General features: G+C 38.7%; 1 protein-coding gene across 3 annotated transcripts in view; it reads left to right on the top strand.

The window, feature by feature from the left end:
- The window catches only part of madd (MAP-kinase activating death domain), a 51,458-nt gene that overhangs the window by 554 nt on the left and 36,126 nt on the right, over positions 1 to 14,778 (top strand). For all 3 annotated transcript variants that reach the window (XM_053318372.1, XM_053331756.1, XM_053325166.1), the window contains exons 2-4: positions 8,923 to 9,142; positions 10,267 to 10,908; positions 14,385 to 14,688. In XM_053318372.1, coding sequence (XP_053174347.1) covers positions 9,084 to 9,142; positions 10,267 to 10,908; positions 14,385 to 14,688 — 1,005 coding nt within the window. In that variant the 5' untranslated portion in view covers positions 8,923 to 9,083. The remainder of the gene's footprint in view (positions 1 to 8,922; positions 9,143 to 10,266; positions 10,909 to 14,384; positions 14,689 to 14,778) is intronic.

Below are 14,778 nucleotides of genomic sequence, written 5' to 3' on the forward strand. Positions count from 1 at the left end.
CATTTCTTGTTTTAATATGATACATTTTGGCAAAGGTAAAGGCTAAAGCTAAGGCTAGGCAGCGAGCTAAGTAGCTAATCCATCCATGACGTAGAAAGCGTAAAGCTTGCAGAGTGGAGGAGAGAAGATGCATTTCATTTATGAAGGTGAAGATGTAGGATGAGACAAGGCCTGGTAGGTTGACAGCAGAGTGGAGGTGAGAGGATGCATTTAAATTATGGGGGTGAACATGTAGGCCTGGTAGGTTGACAGCAGAGTGGAGGTGAGAGGATGCATTTAATTTATGGGGGTGAACGTGTAGGCCTGGTAGGTTCACACATAAATATATATACACACACATAAATAAATATATGCAGCTGATAACACACCCAGTAGCTACATGGCTAGCTCTTTCATAATATTTGTTATAATGTGACTGTGAATGCTGCCCTCCTCTTTAGCCCATGTTAGTTGCTCTAATCTCCACAGTTAGCATCTGTCAGGGAGTTAAAATAAAAAGCCCACTAACCCCTCAACTTCACTCCTTACCTCGGTTATATACCCTTGACAGCCCCCCCCCCCCCCCCCCCCTCATTGAATTGAAACCCTGTGTCATTGTAAACTCATCACTGACTGCATGCACAGCTACAATATCTCATTATTTTTGGCACTATGTTCAACAAACTTACCACTGAAATATTAATGTACCAGCGTGAATGTCACGACTGATGAAAGTCAGCTAATTTTTTATCGTAAATGGATTGAATCTCCTCATGTTGGAGGTAGTAAATACAAGATGACAGTGACAGCTAGCTACCCCTACCAAATGAATGAATGAATGAATGAAAAAACCATCAACATGTAACATACAACATTTTATAAGATGAGTAAACTTAGTATGTATACATAAAATGTATGAATATGTTTGTCATAGCTTAAAATAAGGTCATATATTTAACCTCAAAGTACTCGTAACATCAGCCATCAGACTGGACAACACCACAGCTCCCAGTACCTCCAGCTCCCAGTACCTCCCACTCCCACTAAAAAAGACTGATGCTGTCCTTTCTATGTAAATCCCAGGAACATTACATGTATTCTCAGATTTCTGCATATAGCACATTTATATCTATATATTGCAGATTTATTTACATAGGGATTGTTTATTGTCTATATTATTTATTATTATTTCACCCTTACGCTGCTACCCCCCCCCCCCCCCCACACACACTTATACTGCTGTGTTAATTTGAATTTCTTCCAAAGGGGATCAATAAAACTACATCTTATCTTCTCTTATCTTAAGACATGATAAATACCAGCCTAATCAGTCATAATGCTGCCTATGAAGATAATTTTCATTATCAATGAATCTGACTGTTGTTATCTCAATGTCTCAGTGTAGTTGGTTGGTCTATAAAATGTTAGAAGATGGTGAAAAATGTCCGTCACTGTTTCCCAAAGTCCAAGAAAAAACCTAAAATGAATGAATGAGTGAATGAAGAAACCATCAATATGTAACATACACCACCCTGCAAGATGGGTACACTGAATAGATATATATTTATGAATATATTAGCTTAAAATATGGTCATATATACAAGAAAGCTTTAGTTCACGACTCAAATATTCAAACATTGACTGAGTTAAAGCAGCCACAGATGTTCCAGCATACTGATGAGTTAAGACAAGATAAATACCAGCTTAATTGGTCCTAAGGCTGCATCTAAAGATTATTTTCAATTAATCTGACAGTTATTATCTCTTCATCTTCTATCATCTTATTCTTATTATTCTTTTCTTATTATCAATTTCTCAGTTTAGTTGGTAGGTTTATAAAATGTTATAAAATGTTGAAAAATGTCCGCCACTGTTTCCCAAGATAAAACCTGAAATGTCTTGATCTGACTAACCGTACAAAACCCAAGTTTACTATCATAGAAGACTAAAGAAGCAAGAAAATGTTCATGTTTAAGAAGATGAAAACAGAGAATTTGAACATCCATTAGACTCCAAATAATGAATCAATTATCAAAATAGTTGGTGATTCATTTGATATTTGTAACAGCAGTATTTTAGCACAAAATACATAAAAACAGACAAATAAAAGGATGATAAATGGCTGTAGAGGACAAATATATAATTCTCCAAACACCATGGGGTTAAATCCAGATTAGATTTTGGTAGATTTTAAGACAAATGTATTGCTAAGTGATTTATTTCTAAATGAAAACGAGGCTTATATATTAACCTGTTGTATGCAATGAGTTCCACCTATGAGCTCAATGTGACAGCTTGCATGGCGTCACATGACCACAGCACAGCACCCAAACACCACTGTGTCTACACCAGTGAATAGTGTGCACCTATAGGGCTGACCGTGAATCGCTTTGATGATGTGAATTCGATTACCGAAGCCTCGATACGATCTAGAAACATTGCCACGGCCAAAGAAATTGAATATAAAGGGAGATGAACAACTGGTACTGTGTCATTGTCGGGTCTGTTGAAGGTCCAGGCTTCCAGTTTAATTGACAGGAGGAACAAAATGTTTTTCAAATCTCTTTATCTCGCACTGTAAAAGATTGTACCATTGTTTCAGATTGTAGATTTTAATTTAAAGGGTGAATTTAATAATCAGTGCTTCACTTTTATCTCCTCCTCTCATTTGTGAATCCTCAAACTAAAACTAATTCAACGCAGCTTTTTTCCATCGCTTTAGTTATTGCTGCTCATTGTGACTGGCAAGAAAACGATGTCCATGTTGGAGGCACTGTGTGAATCATATCCATCTCCTCTTGGTGCTTACATAACCAACGAGTACCGCCTGCAGACCACTCTAACCAGATTCATCTGTTGTGTTAACCTGCATCATTATCTTGCCTTTGAAGATTACACTGTGATGTGGCGATTTCTTTTATCTCTATTTCGAGAGAGAGAGAGAGAGACAGAGAAACAAGTTCCAAGCTCACTTATTAAGAACAATCAGTGAAGTGGAGTAGCGCTTCACATCTCCATCTAAATATAATGCTGCGGTTCTGTATCTTTAGCCGGCCGAGAGTCTGTGCCTTCAGCTCTGCTCCGCTTCATAAAATAGCCATTTTGGCTGTGCACCAGGAAGCGTGTTCATGTTGCCAGACCTGCACGTTGATTCATTGTATTTGTGGCTCTGCAAGATGATAAAGGGGGCTCTGGTGCTGCCCTATTCTGCGCTGTTGGAATACATAATATATTTTTTTGAATTATACACTTTCCATAATTAGCAGCCGCAGTGAGAAATATTCTAGATGTTTCCACTGTCCAAAATGCTCCGTTGTGCCATGTATAGAGAACTTTATATCAAGAATTAGAGTATTTCTACACAAATATACAGTTGGTAATACTAAATGATAGGTTACTTTGGTTTTCTTGTTCATCCTCAAGCAGCCATGTAGGAGACTTGTCAGGCTTACGTGTATTTGAATAATTTCACTGAGCGTGATGAGGACTGGCATTAAGCTGAATCAACAGGACAGGACGTGTTTCAGCCAGTGTGCTGTGTCTTCTTATGGCATGACACTCGTCATCAAATACTGTTGCGTTAGACAGTGTTGGCCAGCTTACTCATTCCTGATGTTAACCCTGTGTAGACCAGTACAGACCAGCATGTTTTCTTCCCACTAAAGAGAGAAAGAAAATATGTGTATAATGTTGTTTTTTGAGTAACTATAGTGGCTTAAATATAGGTGTGTTGATATTAATGTGTCAAAGATGTTGGTTTAAGCAGTTTCTATGTCATATCTAGTCAATTTTGATAATAATTTATCATCCTGCTTTATCAAGATAAGCTCAGAGTTGTCTCAAATCTCAGTGAATGGCAGCTTTATCTTTAGTTGTGTGATTGCACTTAAAACTAGAGCCCAAACGATACTGAATTTTATACTGATATACCGATATTGGGGGGTAAAGAAATTCTGATATCATTATATTGGCTGATAATCTTGTATATTCAGAATATTCACATAAAACACACATTTTTTCAATGTGGTTATCAAACACTTGTGATATAATGGAGATATGGTATTTTACAGTTTAACTAGAAACTCTATTGTACAAAATGACGATGTAATAGACCATTATCAGCCGACAATCTTGGCTGACTGATATATCAGTCTGGCTCTACTTAAAACATGATGTGATAAAGTCACCCCTAATGTATTCTGGATGCAGCTGTGCTTTGGCTGCAGGGGTTAAAGATAGCCTTTGTGTTATAATGTGTGACTGTGGTGTCCAACTCATGACTTAAATACAGCCAGTTATCTCTGTGTGTCTCTCGTCAGAAGAAGCAGAAAAATTAACTTGTTACTATTAAACTTATTTATAGAGCACCTTTTGTACAAGGGATGTAGCTTAAAGTGCTCTACAGAGAAATATAAAAATATAATAAAACAAGAAATAAACAGATAAAATGAGTCATTTAGTAAAAATAAGTTCAAATGACACTAATTAAAAGCCAGATTAAATAAATATGTTTTAGCTGTTGTTTAAAAATGTTCACAGAGCCCGCGTCTCTTATAGCTTCAGGTAGAGTTTTCCATAATTTTGGAGCATAATTAAAGGATACTGCACTACCTATTTTCTTCTGTGAATAATTGTGTGTATTTAAAAACTCAGCAGTAGACGAGTGTCTGTGATGTAGGCCGGCGGTCCCCTAAAAACAAGTAAAAAGATCTCTTCTAAAAGAGCTGAAAGAACATTTATATCAAATCATTTTATGTGTTAGTCATAGTAGAATTGTCATGGTTTTAATGTTAATATAGACAAACTATTTTCTTAATATAGATAATGTAAAAAATGTGATGTTTCAAGAGAGAGAGGTCAGTAACACCCATAGAAGAAGACCAAAAAGCACATGGAAAATGAACCTGTCTGCTAACAGGTTGCTTTAAATGTATATTACGCAGAATTGTACTAAAAAAGTCTCATACAAAAATAATAACTTATGACCCGTTGCAAGTGTGTGGTGGTGTATGTATCTACGGAGACCTCTGCCCCTCCGTCTGTGTTTTCTTATTTTCTTCTTATTTGTTTATATATTGTTTGTGTTTGGGACGTTTCCGTCTACACATCATCATTCGGACAGCGGGTTTGTAGCCCTCAGTCAATAACGGCACACAAGATGAGGTCAGGACTGTATAATATAACATGGTGACCAGATTACATTGCTCTGCTCTCTGTCTCTGTGTTATGGGTATATAAAGAGCTGCAGGCCTGTGTGTATGCTTGACTAAGGGTGGGGCTGAGCTACACACACACACACACACACACACACACACAGAGCAGAGAGGCCACAGTGGACACGATGAACAAATCTGATAATGCGTCAACCTCCCAAAAGGGTTGAGCGGAGGTGTTGGTGTGTTTATTTGTGTTTTGGAACATAACAACCATGAAATAATTAAAAAATTACACATTCATTTAATCTGATTTACTGCTTTAGTTCTTGCTTCTGCTGCTCCCTCTCTTACTCACTCACTCACTCACTCACTCACTCACTCAATCACTCACTCTCTATTGTATTGTGTTTACAAACAGCAACTGACAAATCCTACATAGTAGGGCCGGGTATCGGTTCTCAATACCTTCAAGTATCGACCAAAATAAATCGATACCAAGTGGTTTCAAAAGGTCTCCCATCAAGCGATACCTGCAATCGATCCTTTTTGCACCCAGAGCTAGACGATATGACTATTTGTATGGACTTACTCACAGCCAATCAATGCAAGGGTTCTTCGATTTAAAGCGACACGCGATCGACCCATTGCCGCAGCAGCTACAACCCGTCTGTGATGGTGAAGTCGTGGTGAATTTCAGTTAGCGTGTTTAACAGTTCAGCAGCCAAGATGCCACCTAAACGCTGTAAAGTGTGTCTACACTACACACCTGTTACGCTGGATAAAAGCAACAGCACTAAATGTGTAATGGGTATTAAATGAAATGCTCAGTTGGTATCAGTATCACTATAGGGGAGCTTGAAATAGTACTGGTATCATCATTTTTTTTTTAAAACAATACCCAGCCCTACTGCAGAGTATGTCTTTAAGATGTGCTGCTGCCTCTGAAACGTGACAGGTGGACATCGACAACGATGAGGAAACATGACACAGTAACAGACCGCAATGTCGCCATGACTTATGGGCCGTGACGAAATTAGGAAAACTTGCACAAACTCTGCCTGGATTGTGCTTTCCAATTCACCATTTTAAGCATTTTTCTAGTAGACAACATGGCCTAGCCCCCCCCCCCCCCCCCCCTCCCCCTCTCTCTCGTCCCACCCACCTACCTCCTACAAATTACTCTCAGCTTTTGAATTAAAATGCATAAATGATACGAACCAGAGTCTAAATGGTTGCTCCATTAGCTTATCAGTACAGGGACAGCAGCCTTTAAGAGACACTGAAAAATGACTCTCTGGCTTCACAGTGTTTGTGTTTCAGGGTGGAGATTTCATGCTGCACAGCCTCGTGTGCCATGTGTTGCCACTCACCGTGACACTCTGCTCCAAATAGATCCTGTTGCTGCAGCACTGTCGAATGAATAGATCAATTAACCTTTTTTTTCATTTCCTTTTATATATGTAGAAGTTTCTGATCTGGCCTTGTGATTTAAAAAAAAAAATCATCTCAGCTTCAGTGCGACTGATAAAATAAAATATAATATAATAGAAATCACATTTGGTTTTCAAGCTGTCTGAAGCATCACTTGTTAACAGTCAGATTTTTTGGAGTCAGTCTCTCCTAATCAAAAAGCAGAGGGGGGCTCCTCTGTCGAGCCGCCATTTTGTAAAAATGTTTTAACAGTCATGCTGGGAAAAAAAAGATGTGTTGTGAAAGAGACGGAGACACCGGATTCTCCCCTGACATTAATGTTGATAAGCCATAATGCACCGTAGCAGACACAGTATGTCCTCTGAATGTGAACATGCCTCTTGTTGGTCTCTATTGATGCTGTAGTGTAAAACACAATTGTATTAAAAGCAGATAATTGAAAAGTAAGCGTACATGAAGCAGACTGAGTTTGATCGTCTCATTGTGTGCAGGTGAAACAAGTTCTTCATGTGGATCAGTAACGTATCACGTATCATTACTGCAGCTGATGCCATCACATGAAATATTTTTGGGAAGGTGGAAATAATAGTGTTGGAGGCATTTCTTGTTCTTGTAAGGTTTAATAATTAAACATTCATTTATTTATTTATTGGTACGGTTTTCTTTTCAAGAATACAATACTGCAATATTAGCTTGTTTATGATAGAAGTATCACTTTAGTTCATTTGAGTGCTGGTTAATGCTTTTGTTTTGAAGGTACTGGGCAGCTTGAGGCACACAAGGTGAATCTATTTATTTAGGTAGACAGTTGTAGGACCAGCAGACACCAGGAAGGGTTTTTTTTTTAACCAGGGCAGATACTATTATTCTTTTTCTTTTTCGCTGGGGGAAAATAAACTTCACAAAACTTCATGCTTGCTGGGACAATGGACTTATTTTCCCTGCACAAGATTTATTTCTCAGGTTCCTCAGTGGCCATTTATTCATTTATTTTTTTCTTCATATTTATTTTATTTTTTATTGTCAAGTTAAGGACAAATCGCCGTAACAAAATAGTTTTAAATTGAGTGGCTTATGAGCTGTCATGGCCTTTTCAAGACAAAGGCTCAGTGCACCAGATACTAATACCTTAAGCTGTTCATTTGTGCACATTTTGCTCGTGTTGCACATGATAAACTCAGATCTTTGCCGTGTCAAATTCATCACTTGAGGATTACATTATCTCGTAGCATTCGGACCATGAGAAGATGTTGAAGTGGAGCTGTGAGTGCGTCTGTCTGTGAAGGGGGGGGATCTATAGTCATCTACAGAGTCAGACCTTCTGTTAAAGCTCGCTGCAGTTACCTTTTAGCCTGAGGGCTGTGAAGGAAATAGCTCAAGCTTTGAAGGGTACTTACTCCACCAAGGCCCCTAAGCTGCTTACTATATCAGCGAGCCTCCACTGAAAAGTCTTCACCCTGCAACAAAAACAACCAGCTGAAGCTGAAATGGTCACAACAACAACAACAACAACAAAATCAATGCTGAAACACATAAACATTAAACACTGATGAAGAGTTAAACCCCTTGTAGTATATTTTTATAACATTAAATATTCTTGACTCAATAAGCAACCATCAATAAAGTTAGAATAATGTGTTATTAATGAATAGTTAAACAGTCAAAACCTTAGATTTGATTAAGTGACCAAACAAACATCAAATGTCTTTATTTTAAATGCAACATCCAGACATGTCAAACCAGTGAAAACAAAAATATACACATATCTCATGTGAAATAACCAAAACTGTTCCAAGTTATACATCCAGTTTTATATTCATGCAGGACTCCATCACTCATAGTAAGAAACTGATTAAGTTTATTGTATTTGTGTAATTACCTCATATTAGTATGAGTAACTGGTAAAATGTGGCACAATGGAGATGCTGGTGTCAACTTGTCATGTTGTCTTTTGTCCTCTTCTTGCTTTGTCTTATTGTATTCAATTTATCTCTTCTGTTGGAGCTGATAAAACCATAAAAAGGAATTTCTCAACATCAACTAGACAGCATTGTTAATGTCTTTCTATTCCCGTAATCACATAAAAAATGCAAACTTGACACTGCGATGAGATTCTTAGTAAGACAACGATGCTTTTCAGCATGAAGACATCCCTAAAACGTTTACTTTTGAGTTTCAGCTCAAAAGCAGAGATGCAATTAAGATCTTTACCGTAAACTCCAGTTGAATTTTAGTGCATAAAACATTAACCCAATTTAGTAACTTGCAAAAAGGATGTACAGTACTCTGTTTATTTCATTGTGGCCATAGAAACACATGATCTCATATTTTGTTATCTTTTTTTTTTGTCTTACAGGTCTGACTTACTCTTTTTTTTTTAACCATCATGATGATAACCACGGAGCTGTGTTTCACCTTTACACCCCAACGTTCCCACTTGTAATGGAAAACCACCAGTGATCAAAGAGGGAAAATATATCCTGGATGCCGTGACACACAGGACGTGGTCAATCCAAGATGGAGAAAAAGAAAATGTGCCCTCGCCTTCTCGACTACCTGGTCGTGGTCGGAGCAAGGTAAAAAAATCATATCTGGCTTTAGGTAATAGTTTTGGTTTCAAGGAATGTTGCAGCCAATTTAGTCATAGGTGAACCTGTAAATATTACTTTAAAAAAAACCAAAGTGTACTGCTGCCAGTTGAGAAAATATCTGTGGTGAAGTCTTGGAGAGGTATGTGCTTTACCACTAACTCATTCATTTCAGTGACGCCATTATTATATAGGGTGTTGTTGCAGAGGTTGCCGGTACTGATTAGCTTTGCATAGTAGTACAATCAAGGCTCAAACGAGTATAAATACATGAATTAATCCACTTATTAAAACTATTTAACATGGTTTTGTTGCACTGCTATTGTGCCTTAACAGTGCTCTCTATGACTCAGCATATTTGGAAAACTCAAATCTTGACATTTAATGGTTTTAAGATACGGACCAAATCAAATATCACAATGTTTTTTTGACCAAATATGTCAAAATCAATATAATATTGTAGTATTTACACAAAATATTTACACAATGAGATTTTTGTTAAATGATAACCAGTAATGTGGAATTTAATGGGTTTCTGCCTACCATGAAAAGACATGTGTGTCAGGGTTAACACTTCCGTCAGTTCCCCTGACCAAAGCATTGGCAAAAGAACTGCAGTTAGTCTCCCGACTGCTGCTAGTGTGTGTATGTGTGTATAGGATGGGTTAAATGCAGAGGATCGATTACTCCATGGGGATCAATAATGTACTTCTTCTTCTTGGAAAAGACAACACCTCTGCCATATCACAGTGTTACAATATCCAAAAACCAAATTCTCCCTGCCAGTTCTTGGATTTGAATAGATGCAATTATAGCTAAACATTTGCCTGTCATGACTTTGTGAGCCTTTGTGTTGCACTATCAAGTGAAGGTTTTATTGCTCCTTTTATGAAATCCTCCTCTAATCACTTAAATACTGTTTCTAGTTGGATTGAAAAGTCTTTTTTTTTTTACATTGTGGATATTGGATGTGACAAAGCACAGCACAGAGGGCAGCAATACAATATACAGACTGACATCTTAGATAGATAACGGTTTTCATTATTTAATATGTTTAGCCTTGTCTGTGTTGCTTTAAAAACAGAACAAATGTTTCTCCATCCTCCTTCCAGGCAACCAAGTAGTGATAGTGTGGCTCAGACCCCACAACTCCTCCGCCGCTACCCACTGGAAGACCACCATGACTTCCCGCTCCCACCAGACGTGGTGTTCTTCTGCCAACCAGAGGGCTGCCTGAGTATACGCCAGCGTAGGGTTAGCCTCCGCGACGACTCCTCATTTGTTTTCACTCTGACCGACAAGGACTCAGGAACCACTCGCTACGGAATCTGCGTCAACTTCTACCGCTCTTTCCAGCGAGGGCATCACCGTTCCCGTGGCGACAAGAGCAGTCACACAGAGACAGCAGCACAAGGGGCAGAGACCACAAGCGAGGGGCACGACGGCAGCGGCGGAGCCCCGGCCTCCACGTTAGCGCCACCTAACAATGCCGAGTCAGCTGCGCCTCCGCCCACTTCCGGAGAAGAGACCGGACAACCAGGCGAGCAAAATGCCGGAAAATCCCCACAGCACAGACGGAGCGCTGCTAAGATGGCAAACAGGAACCGCAACAGCACGCTGACATCGCTGTGCATACTCAGCCACTACCCTTTCTTCTCCACCTTCAGGGAATGCTTATATATTCTCAAGAGGCTGGTGGACTGCTGCAGCCAGAGGCTAACGCAGCGTGCTGGGCTCCCCCGTGCCACCCAAAGGTGAGACTTTTAATAGCATCAATCAATCAAGCACTTTTTATACCTAATAATGTAAAATAACAAGAAAAACAAAACAAGAAATAAATAATGACTCAATAAAAACAAGAAATGAGGAGACGCATGAAATCATGTCTTCTAGCTTATGTGATTTTATTCACTCCATCTCAGATCAGATAGCAGTCCAAGAAAACTAAGTATAAATGGATTTACATTAGATTATTCAAACATCTGGAGCTGGGTTTACATTCATTTTAGCCAGATGTTTAATAGATGTAAATGTATGTACGAAGGGCTCCCATAGTAAACCTTAGGGAAGCGGCTGTTCGCTGCTCTTTAATAGAAGTGTGGTGGTTAACCAGATGTACGTTCTCCCAACCAACCACTTAATCCTCCGCCATGTTCCCAGGAGCACCACGAAAACAAACCCTATACCCTAGAAATGCCAGAAGATGATGACAGATTGTGATGAAGTTCTTGAATATGTTCACGCTCGCCACATAATGATTATTTTTGACATTTTTTGTCGTGCCACCTTTGGGCCAAATGCCAACTTTGATCTCAAAAAATCAAACTGGGTGATTTCCATGAAATTAGCTGAGTGCATTCATATTACCGAGGGCATAAAACCTTTTGATTTTAATGAACTCGTGGCATTTACTCTCACACGTTCAATGTGTTTGGCTCGGTCAGTACGTTGTTCAGTCCTTCAACACTCCTGTAGTGCATTAAGGAATGTAATTAACTTTGCAGCCTTTAGGGGGCAAAGGGAGGGGTGTGTGCGTCTTGTTAAAAGCAATAGTTCAGTGACATGAACAGCAATAAATTCTTTTCCTCATCTCTAAGCAGTTGAATATCATTAAAATGATGCTTATATTGCATTGAATGCTAGTTACTGACCACAAAATCTCTCATTGCTTAAATTTGACATTACATTTTCAAGCTAATTTAAATTTGCAAACAATCCACATAAACGTGTTGCCTTTACAGTGTTTCTGCAGATGTAGCCTGTAATGCTTCTGTCCTTTGCCATCTGCCTCTCTTATTGTCCACCTGTTATGCGTATGTTTGTGTTGCAGGATTAATAAAGGAGCCTTTTGTCTGTGGCACCAATGCAGGTTTTAGCAGGCCATCTGCAAGCCCATGTCATGTGTTCACACAGCACACTATGCCTGTCACACTCCACCTAAATGATAAATAATGGCAGCCAAAATATCCACAGTGTGTTTTCATCCTGTTTGTTTTGACTGAATTGTATTACATCAGATATTATTCTATTCAATGTTAAAGAGTCAACTCAACTCAAGTTTTTAAAGATAAAATGTTATATAATATATCATCTTTACTTAGACGTGTGTTTAGAGTTTAGTTGGACAAATGTTGATAATTGATCATAAATCTTAAAAAGAAAATTCAAATCTGTATACAGGAGCTGGATGGTGTATTTTAGCACATTTAACACAGCATTTTTTCTTATTAGACTTGACATAAGGAGGTAAACATATTGTACGCTGATTTTTCTCAATTAACCAGGAGATATGATTGATTCATATTTTAGTTAAGCAGCAGAAAATACTGCTTAATAACTTTTAATTTGACACTGTAATCGTGATGTGGCAGTACTCGCAGTGCTCTCCGGGTTATATTGTTGCCATGGGTGACACAATAGATTGCAATTTCGGAGTGACATAGTGTTAATTAGGCTGTCAATTCATTCTGGCTTAGGCCCAGTATGATTAAATGTTGTTGTTTTTTTTGTTTTTTTTGTCCCCCCCTCCCAAGGTGCACATGTTTTCTCCATAGTCATCTATTTATAGCGGTGGAACCAGTGCAGTCCCCCCCCCCCTTATCACAACAAGGGACTGTGGGAATGTCTAATGCACAGTTAATCTCATACCTTCTCATTTTTTCTCCTCAAACTCTGCAGTCCATTCAAATATCATCAGTAAAGAATTGTGGCTTATGTGACAACCTCCAAAAAAGCCATCCAGTCCAGAGGCTGAGCAGACCAGACCTGAGAATATTGTTGTTGTTTTTATTTTCTAACGTGGTTTTGTTGAAATGTGGTGAGGCAATGACAGAGGAGGAGAAAGGCCATTGCATAAATGGCTGCGAGCTCTTTGCGTTATGGCGGGCGTTGACAGATTGAGGTCTCTGGCTGCCTTTGGGTAGCAGCTGCAGTTGGTGGGAGGGCTCCGAAGGACTAATGATTTGTCTCTCTCCTTGCTTCACAGACACTAAGTATACACTCTAGAAAGGGGTTTAATGGCACCGTGTATGTGTGTGTAGAGTTGAGGATTTTCACATCAATATTTCGGCAATTACTGAAGAGCCTCCTCTGTGTTTCAGTCTCATTTGCTCATCATATTAGCGATTACACGGGGTGTTTGCCTCGGCCTCATGGAAGCAGTTTGCAGAAATAAAATGAGCTAATGATTTAGTTTAACCCCAAAATTACTGTTGACTGGTATCAGTAGATGCTATTAGTAAAGCTCAGCATAGATTGCATTTAATTGAGAAACTGATGAAAGCTTTTAAAATATGGCTATGCACACATAATGTCTTCATAGAAGGGTCACTGTGTGTTACAGTGGTATGTTTTTTATACTGTGTAAAGCTGAAGTGATTAGTTGATTTAACAGTTAGTTCATTGATAGTCAATTAATTGGCCACAATTTTAATAATTAATGCCAAACATCCTTTGCTGTCTGCTCCTCAAATGTGGTGATTTTTCTCTGTTGATGAATGTAAAGTGAATTTATTGTTGTAGTTTTATTGGCATGACAGATCAGAAATCTATATTGCCAAAGCAGTACAGAAGATTACTAATATTGACAGATTATTACCAATAAATATACAATATTAACATATCTACAAACATATCAAATACAGTATATTAAAAATATCAACAAGAAAAAATTATCAATAAACATCAAGTACAACATTTTCACTGTTTCCTAAAATGTTATAGACTAAATGATGAATTGCAAAAAGGATCCATCATTTATCAGTTGAAGCTCTATCATTGTTGAACCTTCAAATAATTTTGGTCTGAAGACTTCAGTCTTGTTGTCTGTTATATTGGTATTTATATCACAGTATGTACTATTCTTGTGCCTCCTCAGCTAGCATTGAAACAGGAGGTCAATCAAACAAAAAACTCTATTTTCTTAGTAGATTTGTCGTTTAAGCCATTTATTAAGCATAAAATCCAGACATTCAGTAGTTCTAGAGTCTAATATTTGATGAGTTATTACTTTTTCTCAGTTTTATATCATTGTAAAGTGAACAGGTTTGGGTTTCACACTGTTAGTAATTTGACGATATTACTCTGGGCTCTGGGAGCTAACGATAAAAAGAAAAAATAACTGTTAAATGATTTATATATTCATATACTGTCTTCTTTCTATTAAAATGGCAAACTGTAGACTGTTGTTTATTAAGAGGTCTGACTGTACACCTGTTTACATCCTCTTCAGGGACACCATGTGGCGGGTGTTTACTGGGGCGCTCTCTGTGGAGGAGAAAGGCAGCCAGCTGCTGGCAGACCTGCGGGAGATCGAATCCTGGGTGTACCGGCTGCTGCGCTCACCTGTGCCAGTGGCAGGCCAAAGGCGTGTGGATGTGGAAATGCTGCCCCACGAACTCAAACGGCCCCTCACCTTTGCACTGCCTGACAACTCCCGCTTCTCCATGGTCGACTTCCCGCTGCACCTGCCCCTGGAGCTACTGGGTGTGGACGCTTGTCTTCAGGTTCTCAGCTGTGTCCTGCTAGAGCACAAAGTAAGCACAGGATGTGATGTGTCTCTTATCAATCACTCCTGATACTTATCTCTTTGTTGTCTTTGCTGCTTTTTTTTTTTTTTTTAAAGC

This window comes from Scomber japonicus, chromosome 1 (assembly GCF_027409825.1).
Source record: "Scomber japonicus isolate fScoJap1 chromosome 1, fScoJap1.pri, whole genome shotgun sequence".
Lineage (NCBI taxonomy): Eukaryota > Metazoa > Chordata > Actinopteri > Scombriformes > Scombridae > Scomber > Scomber japonicus.